The following is a 25,978-nucleotide window of genomic DNA, read 5'->3' as shown; positions in this document are numbered from 1 at the left end:
CTTTAGTATTTTTGTGTTGTTGTGTGACTCTGCTGCCACGATGCAAAGAGCTGGTGGGAGCTGGTGGAGCGCTGGTGCCGTGGATGCGAGGGGGAGCCGGGTTTCTGCCACCCCGTGCAGACCTACATCAAGCTGAAAGGTAACTGCCTAAAAGGGGCCTGAGTTCCGCCGGTCACCTATTCAAAATAAAAGCAGAAATGTGTGGGAAAAACAACCGCATGTACCTGAAACAAACGCTGCACTGCACAACACTGGAAGCTTGCGTTGTATTATGGTGCAGATGCACTCAATTTTGAGGTGAATTGTCCTCCAATGACTTTTGGTTGGGGGGCGAGGGGTAGAACGTATCAAAGTAAAATGTATGTTTTTTTTCTTCTCCAAATGTATGTAATGGTGGGTTTCTGTTAATACGTTTATATTACCCGGTAATTTCCGCTTCAACAAATCCGTGTGGCGCTTTTTTGGAGCCTATACTCATCCTACTTTAGTCCCCGGTACTTGTGGTTGCTGAGGTCACCTTTATTTTGTAGCAGAAACCGGAAGTGCCCTTTGCTACTTGTTCTGTCTTCACAGTGGTCCGGAGGATGCGCACATTCTCAGAAATAAGGGGGGAGGTTTGGAGCAGCTCGTACTCTCGTCGTTTAACCGCATTTATCCGCCAGGAATCTTCCGAAAAATACTTTCTAGGATCAGTTGAAGTACGAGTCTTTTACAGACGCGACACGCCGAGCGAGATTTAGCCTGCATATATTTTGTTGGAGTGAGTTTGAACAACTTCGCGGTTCAGTTTTCGGAGGTGAGGCGACTTCGTTTCACTGCGAGCGAAAGGTTTTTGGGGGATAAAGGGACCAGGGCGAGAAGTACCGCGCAGGCTTCGGATGAGGTGAACGCGAGCTCGAGCACAGAAACGCAAACGCTGATTAGGAAGTTTCTCTTCCGCTTCTTTTGCTCATTTGGGATTTTTTTTTGCGGTGTGGGCGACGCACGTTTTTTTTTTCTTCTTCTTCTCTCACGCACACGTTCTGCAAAGATCTTCATTATTTTTCACGGACTTCACGTCAACATCTGGATTTGCTGTGGCGCAAACCGTGTTTCTGCGGAGTGTTCCCTGTCCGACGCACACTGGCTGCTTCACAGCCCCCCGCCGGTGAGGTGAGCCGAACCCCCCCCCCTCTTTGACTCCTCTTCTCTTATCGCTTTACTCGGTTTACGAGCCTCGTGGATTCTTCTCCAGCGTGGTCGCGTTAATTTGTTACCGAACCTCGTGTCCTCGAACCATTTGAGTCGCGTTCAATCTGTTTTCACGTGGAGTTGTTTTTATTTCTGCGGTTTTGTAAATGTTGTTCCCTGTAGTTGGGTGCAGAGAGGAGGAGGAGGGTGGGGGGGACATGAGGGTCTGTCTCGTGCACGGCAACACCTCGGTGTCCTCCACGCTCGGGAAGGAGAAGGGGACAAACGGCGAAGGCCCGAACGTTGCCTGCAGGCCCCCAGACGGGTCCCCCGGGGCCCTTTTCCTTAAGTCTCAGCAGGCACCTTTGATCAGATTACAGCATTTGAATAAGACCAAATAACATCAAAGGTAAAACGGACAAGGCAGATGTTTGAAACTGCACGTGATGGCGCCGTTCTGTTTTTTACATTTTATAGAAACATTTCAGGTTTGCTTCAGGAATCTGGAAACATTTATTTACCAAAATATGCCAAACAACAAACAAGGAATTTGTCTTTGCGGTTAGTGCGCGACAGTAGACAGACAAGACCGCAGTGCACAAGTAATAAAATAAAGTAAAATGAAATGCTAATGCAATGGGTTAGTAGAATCATCCATCTGTTGTCATATGTTTGCTGTGTCAATCGTGTTTTTATCTCCGCAGAAACCCTCCAGGGCTCTCATATTAAAACTCAAACAAAACGCATATTTCAATTCAAAAATACTGTTCAGAAACCGCTTAATTTCTCTGAGGTAGAACTCTCATGCCCTTTAATTTGCTAGGCTGCTCCTTTTGCATTCATTTAATGCGGCCTGTATTTTTACCATACGAAATGTGAAATGTTTCCATGACACCGTTCTAGTAAATTTATATCCGTACTAAGTAGATTTCAGTTGGTGATCCTTCAGATCTGTTTGTAAGTTGGTCTCCAGAGGCATCGGGTTTGATGGTGTATGTGTGTGTGATGCATTGTGGGAGTTCTCAACTTCATTCAGATACACGCCGCGTGCATGTTGGTATCCTCTCCAGGGTTATTGCGCTGTGTTTACCTCCCTCGGGAGACATTTAAACTGAATGTACTTTTTAAGCGTGAAAGCAAGTGTCTCCGTCTCGGCTGGCTTGACACCGGTGGTCTTTGCGTTTGAGTGTAATCTTCATGTCACCTGATCTCCCTCCGTGGCACCCGGACGGCAAAATCACTGATGCTGCAAAGAAAAGAAGAAAAAAAAAAGGCAGAAGTTTCTTGTTTTTGTGAAATGAGTAGGCTGCCTGATGCTCTTATGTTCGCTGAACTGCAGCCGGGTGCAGACCGGCCTGTTGCTGTCTGAGTGCACAGATAACTCTGGGGGGGGGGTCCATAGATTGGGAGCTGAGGAATTTTATGCATGGATGGCGGTGAACAGTAATTATGGTGTGCAGGCCATGTTATGGGTGAAGCCTGTGTCTTTGTATGATGGGAGAAGCTAAACGTGTCTTGCATGTTCTAATCGGTTTAGTTGAACCACCCTTTTTTTGTGTTTAGTGTAACTTTTATACCGAGTTTGATCTGTAGAGAAAATGTCTTTTTTCTTTTTCTCCTGTTGTCACTCAGTTTATTAGGTTGTTCTGGACTTTTTTTAAAAATTATATTGCTTTCATACTTGTATTATCAAACATATTTTCATGCTTTTCTTGTTAGTATAATTAACAACTATTCGTGATCGCAGATAAAATAAAAAAATCTTAGGAAGTGGGAAGCGAGAGTGCTGCATGCTAAAGCGAGCGATGCAACACCAGACCTGTGGGTGTTTCAGTTGGGGTCTGCTCGTGGGGTCCGACTGGCCCGTTAGTGCGGTTCAGTGGAGCAAACAAACCTTTTGATAATGGGGCTCGCAGGTGTGATTGTGTTGTGTCATTTCTGTGAATCCGAATGTGTTCCATGTGATCCCGTTATCTGGGTGGGTCACTCCTATTTGGCAGGGATCCCTCAAATTTGGTTATTGTAGCTATATCTATGTGTGTGTATATATATCTCCTTTGTGGGTATATTTTACTTTTGAACACTGACTATTTTTTATTAGAAACACAATGGAATTTTATCAAACGGTAACTCCAGCCCGACAATTGCTGGATTTTTGAGGCCGATACTAATCGGATCTTTCCGAGAACAGTTTTCATGCTTTTCCAGGTGGATGTTTTTCAGAGAAAAGCTAATATGGGCCCACAATTAACAGTGTGTCAGTGTGCCGGTCGGTTTGTGTTCTCAGTGACTCACAGGAGTTCTGCCCAGTGAGCGGATGGCAAGACGCGCTGTTTGTTTAAAGCCTAGTTTATGCTCCTGCGTTTTCAGAGAGACGCAAGGACACGCAGACCCAAGAGTCCCTTGCGTGTCCCTTGCGTGCCTTTTCACACCTCCTTGCCTGCGTCAACCCATTTTTCCAGCCTGCAAGGCTGCGATTGGTCTGCTAACTACATCCTTTCCGGAGTCTGACGTTTCTGGTTTCATAGCACAATACCGCCATTTTTTTTTACGAGAGAATGGATCAGATCGAAGAGCTTTTGTTGGAAGAAATCCGTAAATATGACCACTTCTCTTCTGATTCATGGAGCGAGATCTCCGCAAACGTCTGTTCGCCGGTCGAGGGGAACAAAGTTGTGGAGGAAAATACGGGACAAATTTGTCCGCGATGAAAAGCAACAGTGGCGAACAACTTCAACACACAAAAACGTGACTCCACCTGTTGTTCTGGCAGTAAATTGCTCTGCAACACACGCAAGCCTTTTAGAACCATGACTTGAAACGAATGCGTCGACACGACGGTGCGTGAAGACGCGGGCGGCAGCCTTAACTCTCACTCCCGCGGGAGATGACAAAGTGTCCTATCCTACTTTTTCAAGAAGCTGCTTCCTCCTCTCTCAATTATTGACGGTTGTCATAGTGACGGGCCAGGGGACCGCGGCCGGCCCCTCCTGTCTGGCAGCCGAAGCACTTTTCTTTGGAGCGTTCCCAAACCCTGAGTCACGGAGCGGCGATGGCCACGCTTCCTTATCCCCCTCGGACCCCCCGACACGGCTCAGCTGCCGGAACACTGGAGCTTTCTGAGAAAGTGAAATTGAGTTTTTGAGGGGAACACAGTGACTGTTTCAGACACACACACACACACACACACACACACACACACACACACAATGGTTAACCTCTTGAGGAAACCCACAGCTGCAGCCGAACATGACTTTTGGCCCCTAGGACCCACATGCGATGAGGCTGGTTTTGTTTTACATGCTGGACTGTGATCAATTAAGTTAATTTATGACCCATTGATTTGTATGGTGTTCGTTGATGAAGCCTGTATTCTGTATTTACAAAAAAAAAAAAAAACTCCATTTGTTCGACCCCTCCTGTCAACTCATGCTAGCAAATGGTTGCAGAGGCGGGGGGTCAATTTTGGCTCTGGGGCCAAAACCAACTGTTGGGTGATAGATCTCTCAGTGGGGAAATGATGGCCCAGCGTTCTCTCTCTACAGGGGTGTCGCATAACAGAGTTAGGCTTTTTTTTTTTTTGTGTGTGTCTTAAACAAATTCCTCAAGAGGGGTTCGGGGCGAGTGTTAATCTCTGTTGCCAGATGCTGCAGAAGTTATGATGCAAGCAGATGTGCATGTGAGGGTCACCCAACAGTACTGTGCCCTGTTTAGGAGGGCACTGCAAAAACATCAACGTGGTCTCCAGTGTTCTGAGCGTCTTTAAGGGTTCATGCTTCAGTTGCCGCTTTGAAGTCTTGAAAATGTTTAATTCCCAAGAGGTGAGCGAGACGTATCCCGTGTTTGGAGCCATCAGGGCGAGCTGCTTATCAGTGTTCTTGTACAAGGCGGCCCGAGTCCCTATCTTGAACCGTGTGGACATACGGAATATTCTTTTCTTTTAAGACGAGTGCGGAATTTCCTTGTCCACAGAAATAGATTGCCATTTGTATGTTTTAAAAAGGACATTACTTTCTTGAAAAGCAACAAAACCGATTTTTCATTCCTGCATACCAATGTTTACCAATGTAAAATCGCTTTCTGCCTTCATGAACTGACTTCAACTAATCGTTTGTCTTCTCGCAACAAAGCTTTGAGGTTATGAGGCTTTCTCTTGGGGTGGATGATTCATTTGTTTCTGTTACCGTTTGCTTGTTTTCAGTTTTTTACTGCGAATGACCCGTTGCTGATGCCCCGGCGGCCTGAATGGAGTTGCAGTCGCAGAAAAGGCAGCAGCTGTAGTTCCCTCAGCAGGATGCTGATGAGGCCAAATATACTTCTGTGTCTGGTTCTATTCTCCCAAGTCTTAAGGACGCAGAGCCGGCCGGCCAACAATGACGAAGGTAAGATTGCTTAATATCTTCTAGAGACTCCCGACTGTTTGTGCACTACAGGTTTTTATTGCTGCTCACAGTAGAATTATTTAATATCGTAAAGCTGTTCGAACGTATTAAGTCTGACTTCTCCAGACTGACTTGAGGAACAGTGCATTGATAATCAGAGCTTTGTTCTTTGTAAAGGAATGTAATCCTAACACACTCCAGGCCTCGGTGCAGTCTGTCCTTTGTGGCGTCAGTGTTTCCTCCACCGCCCCCATTTGCCCGAGTCTGATGTTTGAGTGCAGTGAACTGTGTCAGATGTGGCACAACTGTCTCGGACTCTCAGCGTCTCGGTTGCTCCTGGCAAACTAAACCAGGAGGTGGGAACTGGTTTCTCCGCTCAAAAAACTTATTTTATTTTGCTCTTAAACTGGCCGGTGCATCTTGTAGATTGCTTTAAAAAAAAGAAAGAATTGGGCCCGAGATAAGTTCTGAAAAGGGGAACGAGGCACTGAAATCAAATCCTAAAAAATGTGTCTCTTGGATTCCGTCCAGCGTTGTAAAAGCTGCCCGGACTTGCGGGTAAATGGGTTTGGATGTTTACGCTCTGCAGTCGGAAGTGGGGAGCAGCAAAAGAATATTCTAAAGCTCAACATTATAATTAGAGTAATTAAGCAAGAGGGTCTCTCTTGGGCTGCGAGCCCCAGAATAAACTTTGCGCGGCTGTGTTTAAGCCGACAGTGGGACAGGGAGGAGTAAATGACTCCCATCTGTAGCCTCGGGGCGCCCCACTACCTACCGGTCCACGCTCTCCTCCTGCTTTTGTAATGAAAAGGTATTTGTTGTCACAGAGAAGAGTTGACTGTCAAGGAAACCATAAATTAGCCAGGTTTAAAAAAAAAAAAAAGGAAAGAAGATGCTCCCTTATCCCAGAGGATAAGGTTTCTGAGGAGAATGTTTGTCTTCTAAGGTGAGCCGTGAGGTTCCATGCGGGTGGGGGAGGTCTGATGCATTTACACTCCACCCAGTGCTTAATCACCAAATGGCCAGGTACTATCTATGCGCCTCTGTGCCTTTTCTCCTGCTCCCCCCACGGCCTTCTTGCCTGGGAATGTTTCACCCCCTCCTGCCGGGTGACGGATGGCTTCAGCTGTCGACAAACAATCACAGCAGAAGCATTTGGTTGCATTCCCTTTGTCTCGGTTGGGGAAACACAACAGCTCGATGGAAATGGTCCTGTTTTAATGCAGGATTCTTTGTTTTCTGTTGTTTAAATAAGAATAGAAAATCCTCTGAACAAATTCATTTGATTACATTTTCTTCAAGGGTCACGTGGAAGGACATTCGGTTTCTCTTGGTTAGATTTGGTGCAACTTGGTTGTTATAATCATTTTAATGTTAGTACGTCTTTCTGCACATGACAGTGAAATGTCAGTTATTTATTTATATTGCGTTCCCACGGGCTTTATTTGACTGGATGCTCTGCTGTCAGTCCGAGTTGATGAGCTGCTGACTCTTCTCTTAAAATGTAGAGCTGCCAGTCTTAAAAAACAGACTCTTGAGACACTGGAGCTCGACTCTGTGGACAACCCCCCCCCCTCCAATCATTTGACTTTTTATTTTATTTTCACTCGAGGAAAACTAATTGTTCATTATGGTTCAAGTAACCCAGATCAACTCCTGTCGGTTGGAGAACGGGATTATGACAATGGCATTTATATTATGACCTATTTGGTTGCAAAGGATCTGCTGCACACATTAAGCTCTGATGCAAAATGCAGTCATGGCAAGATGTTGTTGACCAACTTTTTTCCTGCTAAATGATGTTCAGTATTCTGTTTCCCTTTTGTCCATTCTTCATTTTCAGTCGTGTTGAATAAGTTAAAAAGTGAAAATGAAAGGCTATTTATGTACAGAGGACGAGCAGTGAACATAGTACATGAACTACATGTCTGAAGCACAAGAACATCACTCCAGTCCATCTCTACTTAAATCAAAAAGCCATAAACGGTAAATGATGGAATTCTTAAGTTGTGGTAAAAATCCGTTTGGAAAGCTTGCCATGCGTGTGGTGTTTGAGTAATGGATTACTTTAGTCCCTGTAACTTTTCTAATGTTATTTTCAAAGCTGTGTGAGCGTGAGTCTCCTAAGACGGTAGAAGTAGATCAACATGCGTCGAAAGCCCTGGTTTTGCAGCGTTCGCCGTTACTGCCATAATGTGGGGACTAAATGTAGTGGAACTCATTCGAATGACACAAAGAATGTCTTGTAGCATGCAAGTGTTAATCCGTGCTGATTGTCAGGGGCTCATTTAGGAATGAAAAGCCCCTCCACTGGAGGGCTTTCAGGAGGGACACTAGCTTAGCAAATGTCTTGAGCTTGCTAATAGGCATTGTCCCCGTTCCATGGCTTCCTGCTAGTCCCGCCTTTTTGTCCATTATCAATCCTCCCCAACATGTCAGCCACCGCTTCACTGTGGTGCGGTCGATCCGCCGCAGGAAACGCGCCGTCGGCTTGTTCGCCCGCGCGCCACCGCAGAGCCTCGACCAGCGCGACTTCACGGCCTCCGACCTCCAGAGAGAGCAGGAAATCCCACAAGTCATTCACGCGGAATATTGCTTCCTATTTTGTAGCCAGAGTAGGTTCCGCAGACCGGAGCAAATGCTTTTTGTCTTTGTTGGTCTGGTGCTGGCAGACTGGTGAGCTTTTGCACCCCCCCCCCGCAGCCCCTATAGTGTGATACTGCCACAAAAAAAAATCTTTTCATGATTAATATCATTTGGCTGATTTTTAAAAATGTCACTCAATGTTTTCAAATGGATGGTGGAACACATTCCAGATGGGTGGCTCTCTGGAAATATGGTCTTTAATTAATTTTAATCCGATCATAGCGGCAGCAGGATTAACGAGATCAAACCTCCTCGGATTCAAAAGGAATCCTGTAATGCGGCACCTCCCCTCAGTGTGAAGACTTGTTACTATCAAATAAATAATTCCCAAAATGACAAGCGGTCTTTCTTTTTTTAAAGATAGCAGTAGGTTGGTTTGACTACATTGTGTTGGATCTCACCCAGGTTTTATGTCGGTTGTCACGGAAGCACAAATGGTCCCGACTGTGCCCGACGATAAAGGAACAAGCAAACTTTACAGCTTTTATGGGCACTTTATGATGCCTGCGGCCAGATTAACAGCTGGGATGTTGACTGTCTTATCAGTGGCATCTCCATTTAGAGCGCAAGGACAGGAGCATAATACCCCCCCACACTCGTCCCACCCCACACGCAGTGCGGAGACGTTAGTTTTAAGGCCGCGTCCTGGTCGGATCGCTGTAGTCAATCACTAAATGCCTCTTCTGCCTCCCCCGCCCGTTTGGGTTTGTATTCGAGGAGAAAGTTGATCCTAACCCCCCCCCCCCCGGCCCCTTTTTCCTGCTGGGATTAAGGGCCTGTCAGACACATGTGATCCAGGAAATACCTTTACTGGGCCCAAGTGGGGTCACCATAGCAACTGGCGCTAGAACCTGCTGCTGCAGGCCCTCGCTGGCTCGCTCCTGTGCACATGCTCACTGGCTCCCTCTTCCCCTTCATTGTTTGGAGGCCTTTGTTGTGAGGGTGGGAGGGATTAGTCGGGTCTGCTGGTGCTGTGCTCTGCTTATGCTGTATAGATGTTCTTCCTGTTCTGAGGAAGTGCGTTCTACAAACACGGTGCGCCTTGAACTTTTCATGATAATCTCATCTTGACAGATCACTTACCTCGATGGCATTTGATAATCCAGCCCCATTCTTCTTGCTGTAACAGAAAAGGGACGATGTGGGAAATTATTCCGGTTTCACATTGTGGTTCCACTGCCGGGGGATTACTTTGTAGCCGGCTAAAGCAACGAGCATTCAAACTACAGCCGACCCGACAAGTTGAAAGACCGATTGAAGCGAAGAATTATTCCATCATTATTTAGATATTATATTAGAGATATTTTTCAAGCACAAAACTGTAAATATGATTTTCATCTCCTATAATGTGAGGACGTTTCACGTTGGCTTGCATGAATCTACCAAATATCTTTGAGAAACAAGACATCATCTTAGGCTTCTCTATTTTCCAGCATTTTCTGAATAATCAATAGAATACAATCTCTTGGTGAACTGGTACTGAAAGCGATGCAGTCCTACTGTCCACGGAGTCTGAATCCTAATTTCTCTTCACCGTGCGGCGCTTTTAAGCACGGATTCGTACGCTCAGAGCAGAAATGATTTCTTACCTTTTTGTTCCTACACACACACACACACACGCCGCACTATCGTGATGGACAACGTGTCGGCGTAATCGCGTTACCCCTCCCTCCGCGGACTACGTAGTCGTTTAGAACAGGGGGGCTCAGGTGTCTCACCTCCCCTCTCCTCCGTCCTCTAATTGAATTTCACCTTCCTTTCCCAAGTAGCTCCCTGCCTGCCTGAAGATGGGGCCCTAACTAACTTTGGATATGATTTCGTTTGAGGGAGAGGTCGGGCGGCGGTTTGCCTGCAGGAAATCACGGAAGGACTCTTTCTGCTCTTCCTCTCTTGTGGCGCGTTTCCACCGAGCGGTACGGGTCGGGTCTGTTAACCATGATTTGGCGAGCGTTTCCACCGCCAACAGTAGCCACTTGATAGGCGTGGTGTATTCCAGAAAGTAGATTGACTTTCATTCCATCGCTCGAAAACTGAAACCGCAAACAACAATGGAGGACATACAGCCGATCCTGTTCTTGCTTCTCGATATGTGGTTGTTTGTCACAAGGAGACGACAATCTTTGTTTGAGCAAAGGCTACATGCTGCAAGTGTGATACGTGTGTTGTCTTTCCCCTTGCGGCTTGCGCAAATGACGACACTCTTTCAACCAATCAACGTTCTGCAGTGAGTCTAGCTCCACCCTTTAGTACCAAACAACTGTGCCAGGTACCCCAACGGAAGGGTACCCAAAAAGTGGTACGGTTCGGATTTTCGGTACCATTCTCAACTTTTGGCAGTGGAGACACAAATAAAAGGGTACCGTACCGTTCGGTGGAAACGCGCCATAGGATCCTGTTGATTCCACTTATTTATTTTATGCCTACAGTAAAGATACGTGTTGTGTGAGAGCTCTCTGACACGGTGCCTAAATGTTCCGTTATTATTTAGTTGCTTATTGTGTCCTATTGTGAATCACCCATTGCTTTTGTCCTATATTTAGTTTTTTGTGGCCAGTATTTTTCTAATCAAGCTAGATATGGTTTTGCATTTAAATAACTACAGAGCTTTCGTCAATAACTGTCCCGTGCTTTGTTCCTCGGTAGCCTCGGTGGAAACCCAGGTGGAGCTGTTCACTCTCTATCTCGGGGGTAGTTTGGACCTGAGCTGCTCCGCCAAAGACTCCCCCCATGCCGTCAACTGGACCAAAGACCACGAGGCCGTGGTGGATGGAGAACACACGCGCATCCGCGGCGTCCAGCTGGTGATCGAGGCGGTGGAGCTGACGGACTCCGGCCTGTACGCGTGCACCACCTTCGGCAACCACAGCAACTACTTCAACGTCACAGGTAGAGGAATACGGAGATGAATTAGAGCGGCCTCTTTTGCTCCTGTCAGTCACTATTTCCTTCGTATTGCCCGATACTTTGCTCTAGAACATGTTGTATCACTGGATCCGTGCTAACGGAAACGCTGTCTCCCCAGTTGAAACCTTGGCCTCATCTGAGGACGATGATGAAGAGGAAGAGTCGTCATCAGAGGAAGCCAAACTCTTGGGCAGTCAAAAACTGCTGCGTAAGTGTGCCGCTGCTCTTTTCGAGTTACTAATGCCGCTGTGAGAAGTGGTCATTACTTGCGTGCCCGGAGCCACAGGGTTATGAGTGATTGTCATGAAGCTTTATTATTCCATCAGTCAGTCACACTGAGGTGAGTGATTCCCCTGTGAATCACAGGGTTTTAGCTACCGCAGTTACAGCCTCTACATAAGGAGGATCTCCGCTGTGGCTAATCGCGGTAATCCAATTTGTCCTTCGAGTAATTAGGACACACAGCCTTTATTATCTTGCTGCCCACTCTGCCCGCAAAGAATCCAGCTACTAAGCGTGGCAACTATGACCTTGAGTTCTTACTGTGACTCCCAGAGAGCTTTATCTCACCCTGACCCACCCGGCAACTGGGGCCATTTTGAAGTGTTTGTTTGCATTTTTTTTTTTTTTAAACCCCATCTTCCCCCACCTAGTGCAGCCAAGCCTCAGGACCCTAATTTAGAACGCTTTGGGTGAACACTCATCTGTAACCTGTCAGGTACTTGGCCCAAGGCTTGGTTAAGGGGGCTGAAAAGCCCAGCCAACCTACAAAGAAAAGCTTTTTTCGGCCACTCGTTTGTAACGTTTTGGTCGCGACTCGTCTGTCCAATGCTGGCTGACGATATGAACAAATGTCAAACTATATTTAACATAGTTTTGTGTGTGTGTGTTTTTTTTTTTAATTATTCTTTAGCTATGGCCCCAGAATGGACTCATCCAGAGAAAATGGAGAAGAAGCTTCATGCCGTCCCGGCCAGTAAGACGGTGAAGTTCCGATGCCAGGCCAGCGGCAACCCGACGCCGAGCCTGAAATGGTACAAGAATGGCAAGGAGTTCAAGAGGGACCATCGCATTGGAGGCTTCAAGGTTATTATTAAAAAATGATATGTACTTTCAAATGTTCCCCTCCGCCTCCTCTTAGTGACACGACACCCACCTCGGCGTTTCTTATTGAATCTCTAAAGCTCGTTCTCTAGTCACTAGTGGAGATGGGATCTCATCTCCATGTTAGATTACCACACACCCGTCCTCCCCTCCCCCTCTGGAATAAGAAACGCATCCCGCAAGTGAAGACGGGCAAGTTTCACATTTCGGCTAAAAACAAAACAAGACGAGGGGAAACCCGATGCCACAAAAAAGAAACCTCGTGCCGTAGTGAGAATCGCTGCAGGTTGGAGGAAGGATAACGTTGCTGTCCTCGTTCCAGGACTCAGGGCATCGTCTTTTCTGTAATTACATCCACGTAGCAAAACACCCACCGTGATACTGAAGCCTCTGTTGTGCTGCTGACATCACTGAAGCACAATGGCGCTGTTTATGCTTTGTTTGCAGGATGCCTTTCACACATGTGCAGTACATTGCTGCCACTTGTTGCTCAGTGTCACAACAAATGTGACCAAATGTTGACCACACCAACTTGCGTGTACTTACAAACTGGCGAGCTACAGCTTCCTTGTTACTCTGTCTGTGATATGGCGTATCTGCTGTGATAACTTTCTTTGTCAACATCAACAGACTTTCCAGGCAATCTTTGTTCGATTGTGATGCAAACTGTTGTATATTACATTTTACAGTAAATATCATTATGATATCATCTGAAATATACCCATCACGTATCTGTGTTTATGCTTTTGATCCGAGCTTTAATGCCTTCAATCTTTTCCTGTTGGCTTAAAGGAGGCCGTTGCATTTACTTACAATCTAATCATATGATATGGGGGGGGGTGATGATAATTGCATGAAAAACCATTTTGTTTTTGGCGGTGCTTCTTTTTTGTACCTTTTTTTTTTTTTCCACTTTGACTTGTACGCAAACTGCTGCATTCAGTGGCTGTTGGATGTAAATGCACTAAGAAAGGCGCTTTCACCGTCCCTGCATCTGCTCATCCCATCGAGGTGTCAGTCGAGCCTCCCTCATGCTGCCCGAGCCCATCTCCCACCCCAGCTGGGACAGATTTAGGAGTTTCCTCTAAGCTGCCTGCCCCCCCCCACCAGCCAGCCAGCCAGGCAGGCGGCACACACACAACCATCTGGCATTTTCTTTTCTACTTTACTTTTTTTTTTTTTCTCAAGTTGAGGTGCAAAGGTCTGCGTTAGCGGCCGGGGCCGTCGCTCATGTCCCTCCCAGACTCGTGCTTTTATGACCGGGCTTCTATTGTTCATATAGTCTGCATGAAGACGTGCAGGAGGGAGGGAATAATGTCCACCACATGTATATGAAGCCGAGCACAACACATCTGGCAGCAGGCAGCTGGACTCCCCCATCATGTTTTTAGCTAAATGAGGGAGACCGTATGGTTCAGTCTGTGTGTGTATATGCATGTTTGATGTTGCCATTGCCTTAGAGGTCCGCTGGTTAATCACACACTGCCGGTCTTGGCAGATTTATGGAAAGAAAACTATAACATGTTTTAGAAAAAAGAGCCAGACTTCAGTTGGCGCTAACTAGAGGGGTTGGGGCAGATGTGTATAAAACGTGAACATATTTTCCTTCGTTGTTTGGTACGACAAAGATCCTCTGTTTAGAAACATTGGGTGGTGTCACATGAAGAGGGAGTAGCGTGACGGAGTAGAGCGTTATCTTATCATCACATCCCACATCATTGACCTTGTTTGCTGAAGCTTTGAAATGAAGAAAAAAAAGATTTACGACACTTGTATTGGTAGAAAGCAGATGGAGTAAAATGCTCAAGTCTTTAGTTCCGGGTTTTAGCTGTTGAACTCAAAACTGCAGTCTAGTTCCATGTTGCGAGGATTGGGTGACAACCGTCCATTTATGTTAATTCGATTTGATGGTAAATGAACTTTGAGGTTTACACCTTCAGTCAAAGTGCTGTACACTACATGACAATGTTTCACACAGTCGTACTGTGACGTCAGGGGCCGACATACAAGGTGCCACGAGCGCCACGTTCTGGTCTTATCAGAACGATTGCAAGAGCCATCAGGGGTGCAACATCTCGCACAAAGACGACTCTACGAGCAAACTGTATTTCCGGATTTTCTTTTTTTTATCAAATGCAAAAAAAATTACGAGGAGCAGAAATTGACTCTGGTCGGGTCAGCCACTGTAAACCTTTGCGTTATCTGAAATCCTCAGGTCCGTGACCACGTCTGGACCATCATCATGGAATCTGCTGTGCCCTCTGACAAAGGAAACTATACCTGTTTGGTAGAAAACGAGTACGGCAGCATCAATCACACCTACCAGCTCGACGTAGTCGGTAAGTGTTAATTGTCATTAAGTAGTTTTCTATTTTAAAATATGATTTTGAATATGAAGTTTTATTGATTTGTCTTTTAATAACCTGTTGAATAATCACGTTGCCTTCAGTCATGTTGGAATTCTCAGATATTTCTTAACCAGTCAAATGTGATTATCACAAACGCACGGGGTAGGTGGAATTTGGTGACTGGCTATTTTGATGAATAAAGCCTGTGTACTTGTGGCTTGACTACTGGATCCTTGTTGAGGAGAAAAGGGTTTACTCCTCCAGGAACCACTGGCTTTTTAAATCATAGACCACCTTCTTCTTCTGTCTCTCAAATGGTCCCATTTGCTTTATATGATGAGCGTTGATATTGCTTCAGTTATGGGGGAGTTTTGTCACCGGCCACTTCGTCCACATTCTTGACTCGTACGTTTACTATCGGTCATCAAAATGGAGCTGCAACATTTCATCTGTGGAATAACCGCTCTCAACCAGACAACGGAACTTGTTGTGGCCATCCATTAATAAAATACACAATCAGCCCACGGCTGTGAAAACAACCGCTTTAGTTCTCAACATAAGATGTGACCATCTGTATTTTACACATTATCTTATGCAGGTCACCTTGTTTGCCGTCCACCGCAGCATTTCCATTAACAAAGCCCTGATGTGACGGGTTTTTATCTGGTTCGTGTTAAAAAATCAGTCAGCTGTGTTAGGGCTGCACGCTACGGCCAAAAATCCATATCACAGGATTAAAGATTCTGACGGTGTCACGGCATTGCTTTTTCAAGTAAACACATTAATTTGTTGACCCCGAAAAGCACCGGGGCTACTAGCTCCTATCGCCAAAGGTTCCACGATGACGTGTAAAAATAAATTCTGCCGCCTGCCGTGCTACACGCAACACCGGTATGTGAGAAATTCATACCGTATGGAAATCTTATACCGTATGTGCCCTACGCTTTTCGTATCGTCACTGTACGCATCTGTCTTTTACGTTGTGTAGTTGCTGCATTGCTTGCATAGTCCGAACGCTGTATTTTTACAGGATTCCCACCGTCAATCTGCATGTAATTTATAGTCCTGCAAAAATGTCCAATAGTCCAATGCTTTGAGAATAGACTGATCCCCGATGGCCGACTGATAAAGGTGCTTTCTTGGGAAATAAAACAATGTGTTGGAGTATTTCAGTTGACAACATCCATCCATCCATCCATCTTCAACCGCTTATCCGGGGTCGGGTCGCGGAGTTGACAACATGACTCCTAGATTAAAGCAGATTATCTTTTGATGCTGACACAGCGCTATTGAGATACGTCCTGCCATGCAAGACTACCGCTGGCGAAGCTTCTTCTAAATCAACGTTTGTATATGTTTTTGCTTGTTGAAGAGCGTTCTCCCCATAGACCGATCCTGCAGGCCGGCCTGCCGGCTAACCGCACCGCAGTGGTTGGCAGCGACGTGGAGTTTGAGTGCAAGGTGTTCAGCGACCCCCAGCCTCACATCCAGTGGCTGAAGCACGAGGAGTTCAATGGAAGCCGACTTGGTCCTGATGGTTTAGCGTATGTCCGTGTTCTCAAGGTAGGAGTTTTTCTTATCCATTTTTGCAGCAACAAGCCAGTTAAAATTAAGTTGAAAAACACCTGCAAAATGTCGTAATTTTGATTAGACTAGAGACTTCTTCTATAGCCTTTGGTTATTTTCTAATCTAGCCAATATCTCTGTAAAAGGGGTCCAAATTGCATCTGATGAAATATATGAAGTTTATCTTGTAACTGCAAACCTGAACACAACTCTCAAAAAATCCAATAATTTACATCTGAATGATCTCGTATTCCATGTGTCATTTTGTCACTTTTTTGTCTGTGCTGCACATGTCTTTATTTCCAGCACTCTGGGGTCAATAGCTCGGATGCTCAGGTGCTGACCCTCTACAATGTGACTGAGGAGGAGAGCGGGGAGTATATATGTAAAGTGTCCAATTATATAGGAGAGGCCAATCAGTCGGCGTGGCTGACGGTCACCAGATATGCGCCCACAGGTAACCACCGCGCTGCGCTACGGGGGCGACACAAGTGGAGGCGCTTCTAGGACCACCTGGAAAAAATCGGGCCGTATAACTCGAGACAACCTCAGATGTTTCTCTCCTCCCTCCCTCCGTTTTCTCCCTCCCTCTCTCCGGCCTCAGTGCTCCTGACTCTAAATGACGCTATGGAAAATTCCCAGCAGAACAGTTGAAAGTGTTTAGTCTCAGGTTTGAGTTGGACCCCCTTCTCCTTCCTGCCCCCATTCCTGTGCTGTGCCCTCCTAATAAGGGCCTCTCTTGCCATCTTCTTCTGTTACTCCCGCTCCCTTGCCCTTCAAAGTCCTCCTTTCACGGCTCACAAGCCTCTACCCTTTTTTTGTTTTTCTCCAGCCATCCTCCTCCTTTGAAGAAGTATGAGTGTGAATTTGAGTGTGGCCTGTTCTGCTGAGGCGTTTTCCATGTTACCCATCTCTTGCATGTAGAGATGAGAGTGAGGTATTTAATGTGGTGATGGGGTTGCGCTATGCGGTCTTCTGAAGCGCAGAGTGAACCTAACCTGCTCCTCCACTAACAGATACTGGAGTCCTCCTGCAGGGGCTCTCTCGGTGATACTTTTTGGGCAGATGGTGTTGAATTGAGGCGGAGAACCCTCCTCCACCTTTTTTTTCTCTTTCAGAATCCTTTACTCATGGTTCCCTTTCCCATCTTGGGCCTTGTTGGGGTCTGTTTCTTTTGTTATTTTCTAGAGCGCTGGCCTAAACACCACGGACAAGGAAATGGAAGTCCTCCAACTGAGAAATGTGTCTTTTGATGACGCTGGGAAGTACACCTGCTTGGCGGGCAATTCTATCGGGTACTCTTATCACTCTGCATGGTTGGCCGTTTTTGAAGGTATCAGTGGTTCAGTCTCTTTCCTATTTTTTCATTAACTCCCATTTTCCAACTCCAGCCTGCCTGTCCACCTTCACATTTGACAGAAAATGCCCTAATCGGACGATTTTCTGTAGAAAAATGTGGGAGGAAGCCAGAGCGAGTTTCTAGTACTCACTCTTTTTCCTCAGCATGGCTCCTGCTCCATCTAAACTCCCTAGATGGAAGAGCACCAGCCATGCTCTGCAGTCTCTTAAATGGAAGCAGCAGATGCCAAACAACCCCGGGATCTGTCTGCTACCTAATGCAACATGACAAAAATAATAATCAACGTATAGAAACATGCCAGTAGTAGAGGTATTCTCAATGGTGCCACGTAGCCCGGCACATTGAGGGGTTGATTGGCATCTCTGATCATAAGGTGTCTCTTATCTAGTGTTTGTATTCATTTTGGTATAAAGCTGATTTTCTTTGATAATTGGCCCGCTGCGGTGGATGTGTCACATTCCTGCATTTTGGAATGAGCATTTGTCCAATTATCAAGCTGCTTGTCAATCAGCTTCTTCACGCAAGTGCAGCTCACTTGCTGGTGTTGGTTAGGGGTGTAACGGTACACTTAAGTCAGTTTGCCCCCCTTGGTTTGGGATGCATTGTTCAACATGTAACGCTTACAGAAAGAAAATGATTTATCCCACAATAACAGGCGGAAACCAAAGCGATCAGTAATATTTTTTTGCCCTAATACTGAAATGTTAAATTGAAATACAAAAACAAGCATTTTAGTAATATTCTAAATAATTAACTAGAATAACTCTTCTGGTACATTGAACGCTTCCAACAAGTAAAACTTTTAATTAAATTAAATTCTGAACCAACACCAGAACGAAATCCGCAGCCGTATGAATTCAAGATAAAAATAAAAAGGCAAAAAATATTTGTCGCCATCATTAATGCTTTTAAGAGGATTTAGGTTCCCGGGTCGTCTTGTGTGTAAACGGGGAACCCAGTTAGAACTGATTTGTGCGATGTAGCCGCTGCCCACAATGCCACATCCCAAGCCACGGTGAGCAGCTTCGCTGAAATGTGGAACCTATTACACACCTAGAGGTGGTATGAATAAATCCCGGTGTTTTCACTGAATGGGAGGAAAAAAACAGGATCTGAATCGAATATTTTTTTACACAAGAAATAAGCCATTTTCTTTCACATGAAAATGTTGTTTTCTTAACCAGTACCAACACACAACTGTCAAAATATCTTGGAAGTCAAAATTGGATATTCATATTTATCTACTGTATCTACCTCATGCTTTGTGTTTTGCTGCTTTTAGACTTACAAGTAGGCATAAAATGTGAATTAGGCCATTTGATGGTGTAGAAAGGATCTGTTGAAAAATGGTGTGTGTGAAGTGTTGATGCTCTGTATGAAAGTCAGATCCTTTGCACGCTGTTAAACTATTGTATTTATATTACATAGCTACAATCTAATTTATGTCTAAATCAATGTTTTGTGTGTACCAATTAGGCTCATTTGTTTTTCCCCTAACAATTTCTTACTGATTCATTGACTTCTCATATTAGCAAAATATGTAAAGTGAAGTTTAGGGATAAATGGCCTCCAATTAGATTTTCTTTGTGTCAAAGGCTCTGGTTTTGTGTGTGTGTGTGTGTGTGTGTGTGTGTCATATTATTTGAAAGCATGTGTATGATTTGGTGTGATTTGGATCATGTATTTAAAGCATATCCATCAGCCGTAGTGTAATTTCATAGATGACAGCTGACCCCGTCACCTTGCACCCCTCCCATCTAGCGGTCCCACACTATCCTCCAGCCAGCGACACCTACCTGGAGGTGGTAATCTACTGCGTGGGCTTCTTTCTCATTGTGGTCATGATTGCCATCGCAATTCTAGTGAAGAATCGCACCTCATCAAAGAAGAGCGACTTCAACAGTCCGCTGGCCGTCCACAAGCTGGCCAAAAGCATCCCGCTGCGCAGACAGGTAACAGAAAGTAGATAGGGGGTTTGGAACATATATACCTTTCATCTCTTCTTTCTCCCCCCATATGCCATTTGTTGAGGTCACTTGTAAATTCTAAGCTTAATAATGTATTTTGGGCTGTTTGGCTCGGAAAACTAAAAGCATTTATTCAAAGGGCTTCCAGGTTCATTGTAGCTTCCTGAGGTATTGTACATCCGGTAAGTATTAAAGGAGTATTTCTTCTCCATTCACACGGTAGAGCCGACTGGTTTGGGTGGTTTTATACGGTTCTACATTTGACAAACTATTCTAGTCAAAACATTTTCCGTCACTGTCAACTACAGTTGCTGCGGGTATCCGTTCCACTACGGGAGGAGTAATGTCCGTCCTCTTTTCCTCAGGTGTCCGTGGACTCGAGCTCCTCCATCCACTCCGGGGTGATGCTGGTTCGTCCGTCCCGCCTCTCTTCCAGCGGATCTCCAATGCTGTCCGGGGTGTCCGAGTATGAACTACCCCAGGATCCCCGCTGGGAGCTGCCTCGGGACAGGTATGGAGACTGGAACATTGTTGCGAAACACAATGCTGATTTGGGGTTGAACTTGTGATGACTGTCTCATGTTTCTCCTCCTCCTAACAGACTGGTTCTTGGAAAGCCGCTGGGCGAAGGCTGCTTCGGTCTGGTGGTGATGGGAGAGGCACTGGGTCTTGACAAAGAAAAACAAAACCGCGTGACCAAGGTTGCGGTCAAAATGTTGAAATGTAAGTTCGCTGTTCTCTGAAACTACAGAAACTAATACGATCAGTTGATTGACAGAGAGGAAGTCCCCTTCGTTTATAGTAATAGATCTTAACAAAGCCTAAACTCCAGGGGTGAGAACTTCCACCACCAAAAGTGTGATGAGCGGATACTAAGACATTTGCCACTGGATCCAGGCCACTTCGCTAATGGGATGGCGGAGTACAAATTTACGAGTACACTTGACATCCCATAAAAAACAGTGTTCATTAAACTGCACAGAGGAGTGAGGATGTGGAGAAAGTAGCATTTATTGTCTCCTACCCTCAGTTTCACTTTGTACTTTGTAGGATGATTGTTGTGAGGGCTTTTTCCCCAAAAAAAACATTGCCTAATTGCCCTAATGTGATTAATCCCTACAGCTGACGCCACAGAGAAAGACCTGTCAGACCTGATTTCAGAGATGGAGATGATGAAGATCATTGGGAAGCACAAGAACATCATTAATCTGCTGGGAGCCTGCACACAGGATGGTAGGACCAGACAGTCTGGGGTCTGCTGCTGACCTGCTCGGGCCAACACAAATATGCGCACACACACACACACACAGACTCACACAGAGAGAGACAACAGTGTGTGTGTCTCTGTTGTCCAAACTAGCGTGAACCCCATTTGGAGAGATGTGTACCACAGCATGAGTAAACCAGTCTGACACCCACTTCCGAACTCTCACATTGAAACACAACAGCTGCTGCCATTTCCTTCCAATAGTCCCCGACAAAAAAAACTAAAGAAAGTTAACCTCCGATGACCCCGCAGTGCACGCCGCTCTGCTGCTTCCACACAGAAACACAGATCGCTCCACTTTAGTGACTGCTTTGAAATTAAGTTGTAACTCTTTTGTGTGTGTGTCTCTTAATTTCAAAGTATTTACAACTTCTGCTAAAAGGGACTTTTATTTTGCCGGCCAATAACCCAATTATCTTCAATTGTTTCAAGTTTACACATTGTGACTCACAAAGGCAAAGAATTCAATCGATGTCTTTATTGATGTCATGGATTAGAAAAATGTGATATTTAAGAGAAGATGATTGTTAAAGATAATAAAATATTTTTTATCATCAATGAGTCGGTTGATGGATTACCTGACAAATCAAGAAGATAATTAGATTAATTAATAAAAAAATAATGATATGGTGCAGCTTTACCTGTTTGCTTCACCCTTGTGACGCATCAGTCAGATATTTCAGTTTTAAGGATTTGGTCTTTTAATGTATGTTGTAAAATACTGCCGCTCCCATCATGACGTTTATTCTTGTGCTCTTCTGATAGTCTTATAAATGCTTTCATTATTTCTATTAAATACACTAAATAATACCCCAACTCCAAATTCTATGTTACATGGCCTCATTTCCGGGTGGTTATTCTTTTTTTTAGGTCCTCTGTATGTGATCGTAGAGTACGCGTCCAAGGGCAACCTGCGTGAGTACTTGCGAGCTCGGCGCCCACCAGGCATGGAGTACTGCTACAACCCGGACCAGGTTCCCGTAGAGACCATGTCCATCAAAGATCTGGTGTCCTGTGCCTATCAAGTGGCCCGAGGCATGGAGTACTTGTCCTCTAAAAAGGTAAGCATGAAGTAAAAGTATTTTAGGTCGAAAAGGGGTAGAGGAATGAGTTTAAATAATAAATGTTCTGCGGACGTTGTATTTGAGAAACGAACTCTCAGGACATCGATTCATTTCTGTCATTTCTGCAGTGCATCCACAGGGACCTCGCCGCTCGCAATGTTTTGGTAACCGAGGACAACGTGATGAAAATAGCAGACTTCGGCCTGGCGAGAGATATCCACCACATTGATTACTATAAGAAGACCACCAATGTGAGTAGCCTTCATTCGATTAGCATTCGGACTCACGGAAAAGCACCCAAACCAGAGACTGTAACATGCCAACATGCATACTTTTCCCACAGGGTCGTTTACCTGTCAAGTGGATGGCTCCCGAGGCTCTGTTTGATCGGATATACACCAACCAAAGCGATGTGTGAGTAGTACACGTCACTGTTTTATGTGATGTGAGAAAGAGATTTAGTTGTACAGAAAATTTAGACATGCCTTTCTGTTTTGTTTTTTTGGTCCGCAGCTGGTCATTCGGGGTTCTGCTTTGGGAGATCTTCACCCTGGGGGGCTCTCCATACCCCGGAGTCCCAGTGGAGGAGTTGTTCAAGCTGCTGAAGGAAGGTCACCGAATGGACAAGCCTTCAACATGCACTCATGAACTGTAAGGAAACACTACACACATTAAATCCAACATGTTCCTGGGACAGAACCTTTAATATCTATTTCCCAGCATTTTTGCTTTTTGAGTTGAGGTTAACTATTGGGCCGAATATTAAATGCTATTTCATGGTCAGATGCATTTTAATTGTATTTAATAAGGTCCTTTATTTTTTGACACACCTTAAGCTGCATGTGCAACGTATGATCAAAACAACCCTGTGGTTGTAACACCGCTGCATTGTTGTAATCACAGAGGAGAAGCCATGAGGATTGCTTTCTGCCAACGGATGAGTTGCAAATATAGGATTTCTGTTTTGAGCTTACAGCATTGAGGGGATGACGTGGGTTGTGATATTTTTGTTTCAGTTTTCCCTTCAGTTTCATTTTGAAATCTCTTGATCTGCAGATACATGATGATGAGGGACTGCTGGCATGCTGTTCCTTCGCACAGACCCACATTCAAACAGCTGGTTGAGGACCTTGACCGCTGCCTGGCCATGACATCCAACCAGGTCAATAATCCCCTCCCCAAGCACAAATGTTTGTTTTTTTTTAAATTAAATGTAATAAACTGTTTTACTGCTCCCTTTTGTTGCCTACAGGAGTATTTGGAGCTGTCTGTACCTCTGGACCAATATTCCCCCAACTACCCCGACACCCGCAGCTCCACGTGCTCCTCGGGGGAGGACTCTGTCTTCTCCCACGATGCCGGAGCAGAGGAGCCCTGCCTGCCAAAGTTCCCTCCCCACTCCAATGGGGCAGCCATCAAGAAACGCTGACACCTCGTCCGGATTCAGAAAAAAAACATTGACATTTCCTCCGCTCCCTGCCTCATGGGGTTGGACTCTACCCCACATTCCCAGAGATGAAGCTAAAAAACACTCAGTGCCCTGTGAGAAAGGAGCTTGGAGAGACTCGTCGTAGAACTTGCTTGATCACATGGACCGAGGAGTTAATCTGAGTCTCCACAGTTCTTGGTCGGTGACGATGTCAATGGGGCACTTTGTATTACCGGGCTTGGCAGTGTGGCGCAGTGTTGGGAGAGAAACAAATTAGAGCAGACTCCCACTGTTCTTTCCAGTTTGGGCATTCCACAGGTCAGGAGATTGAAAAAGGACGTTTTGTTTTTTAGTTTTTTTCTTCCTCCCCTTCATTGTTGTTTCATCAGTACTGAAGGACAATATTCTGCTTTTCTGACCAAATCCAGAGAATATCCTACCAGAGGACACGCAGTCCTCTGCATCATTCACTATCTTATTGTAAATACAGTTAGGAAATTATAAATATATATTTACATTGTACTCTTATTTTTATTACCATAATTGATTTGTTTTCTTTTGTACGAGGATGCTTTTGTTTGATCCATTTTTAATATAGTCGGTAGGGGCAGTTGTTACATAAGAATATCTCTAAATTGCGGAGGATGACGTCGCCAGTTTGTTTTTGCTGATTTCCCCTAAACCTACTGCATAATCAACGATGACAAAAATATATATATTGGGTTTTTTGTTTTTCAACTGCAAGTGCTTTTCATGACACAAACCTGCAATACAGCGTAACTCAGCGTTTGGGGTTTTCTCTCCATCAGAAAAGATTTGTGAAAATATGTGTTGTGTGACTGGCTGGATGTATGTGGAACATTGGATGTCTCATTCAATGTCCACTGATTCCAAGGATGGTCACGACTATAAATATTCCTGGTTGTATGCCATGCTTGTTAAGATCCAGAGTCATTCGCTAACATCATGCACTTCCACTGTGCATGCCTTCCATGTGATGAACTTGTCTCCTACTGTAAATGCTTTAACAGGAGTTACATTTGCTGCCATATAACTTCTGATGAAGGGTTGCAGAACACGTATTTCATCGTAAAAGGATTACATTAAATAAAATGCTATCGAAAAACAAACCGCCAAAGCTTTCAGAGTTTGAACTCGACTCCATAAACGGGTCAATAAATATTGAGATTTTTTTTTTTTTTTTCATGTTTGTGATGTAAATCATGCTAACGGAGATGGAACGATGGCCACTCAAATCCCCCACCCATTTAACACTGGTTGCTGGGGGCTGATTAGATATGATAATGTGCTGCTGACATCAGACGTAATGTTGGCGAGCGCGGAGCCACAGCCGGCAGTAAACCTGTAATTTATGGCCGTGGGAATGGCTCGGTGAGTGCTGGTGCTACACTTCTATCCATCAGCCACAGCAACCTTGACGCCCGTGTATGGCTCTGGCCTCCTGCCATTGGCTGATGCATCACCTGGATTGCGGTCTCCACGCAACAGGCTAAAATCAGCCACGCGGCCCGCCAGGCTCTCCACCTACTTTTTTTTTTCTTTTTTTTAAAAGCCGGGTCAATGCAGTTGGCCTTCTGTTCGTACTGTATTACAGCAGAGAAGGAGAACAGTTTGTTAATGAGGAGCAGATCCGGGTTGCTTTTATTCCAACAGTTCTATGAATCCAAGCTGCTGGGAACGTACGGCGTGCTTAACTATACACGTCTTGGCCTTCACGGGTACATCGTCACGCCCGGCTTCACGTGCACGGCCGTGTCCAGTTTTCCACAAACTTAAAAGGATTCAAACACGCGAACATCCCATCCACTCCTGGAAACGGGGATTATTAAACGATATCATCTGTGCCGTGGTTGAGGTGATGATGAAGAGCACCGTTTAAGAATAGAAATGTCTGGAGAGGCCTTGCTTTATAACCTGCTAATGGTGGAGAGTGAGGAGGACATGTGCCATTAGGTGCACCGTGTTACGACTTCTGGCAGATGGCTCTGGAAGAGTTCGGTAAAGGAAAGTTCATCAGCTATCCTCTATTTGTGCACTGCTGATAGCTGCAACTTCTGAATTAAACTAGTAGTGATTATTCTGTTGTCATGGGGATGCACGCGGGACGGTGTTTGTCAACAGTTGTGATCGGGGAACATGACAGCATCTGAATATATGGTTTCCAAACAAAGATGAAAGTGACCGCTGTTGTTTTTTAATCATCATCTGTTGACTGATTTTGTAATACTGGAGTTTGGTCACTCAAACTTTTGTAACTAATTGGTATGTCAAGCTTCCGCAAAACCGCTTGCTCAATTCTGGTCAACTTAATGTAATGCGTACGAGATGATATACCAACCTACAGAGTGGTTCAGTATTTTCATCAGTAGCTAACCTTAAATTGGTGAAGGATTGAAGGATGGACCAAAGAACTATGGCATGTTGGAATTGTACTCGCCCATATTTTAGTCCTCATCAGATTTAATGTCATCTGAGATTATAGCATTATTTCCCCGTTTTTTAGAAGAAGTTTAGTATTTAATGTGTAGTTGTCATAATAGAGAGGAAAAAAGTAATTGAGGTCATACTTAGCATTGTCATTGCTAGCATGCTAACATTTATTTCCAAAATATGCCTCACGAAGCAGCTAGCATGGAGTAACTTTAATAGGTATATGTGATATATTTCATAATGTAAACAGTATTTAATTTCACTTCCACCGCTCCGGGAAATTCATCTTCTCATCTTTTAAAATGTTAATTGCTTAGTGG

The 25,978-nt window shown here is 45.0% G+C and overlaps 1 protein-coding gene across 8 annotated transcripts; it reads left to right on the top strand.

The window, feature by feature from the left end:
- Positions 1-563: 563 nt before the first annotated feature.
- fgfr1a (fibroblast growth factor receptor 1a) lies at positions 564-24,337 on the top strand. 8 transcript variants are annotated; one of them, XM_040195602.2, is made up of 18 exons: positions 564-1,152; positions 5,372-5,552; positions 10,842-11,084; positions 11,221-11,310; positions 12,016-12,188; positions 14,422-14,545; positions 15,927-16,117; positions 17,309-17,453; positions 19,242-19,432; positions 19,813-19,958; positions 20,049-20,170; positions 20,570-20,680; positions 21,585-21,775; positions 21,907-22,029; positions 22,122-22,192; positions 22,292-22,429; positions 22,835-22,940; positions 23,031-24,337. In XM_040195602.2, the coding sequence occupies exons 2-18, from the start codon at positions 5,399-5,401 to the stop codon at positions 23,205-23,207; spliced, it is 2,496 nt and encodes an 831-aa protein (XP_040051536.1). In that variant the 5' UTR covers positions 564-1,152; positions 5,372-5,398; the 3' UTR covers positions 23,208-24,337. The 8 variants fall into 8 exon arrangements, with proteins under 8 accessions (XP_040051536.1, XP_077943095.1, XP_040051535.1 ...); XM_078086969.1 differs by having other exon boundaries at positions 570-1,152; positions 19,242-19,439; positions 19,814-19,958; XM_040195601.2 differs by lacking the exon at positions 17,309-17,453 and adding an exon at positions 16,427-16,577 and having other exon boundaries at positions 570-1,152.
- Positions 24,338-25,978: the final 1,641 nt, after the last annotated feature.

Source organism: Gasterosteus aculeatus, chromosome 13 (genome assembly GCF_964276395.1).
Source record: "Gasterosteus aculeatus chromosome 13, fGasAcu3.hap1.1, whole genome shotgun sequence".
Lineage (NCBI taxonomy): Eukaryota > Metazoa > Chordata > Actinopteri > Perciformes > Gasterosteidae > Gasterosteus > Gasterosteus aculeatus.
The sequence above is the reverse complement of the archived record's forward strand: the minus strand, read 5'-3'. Positions and strand labels throughout refer to the sequence as shown.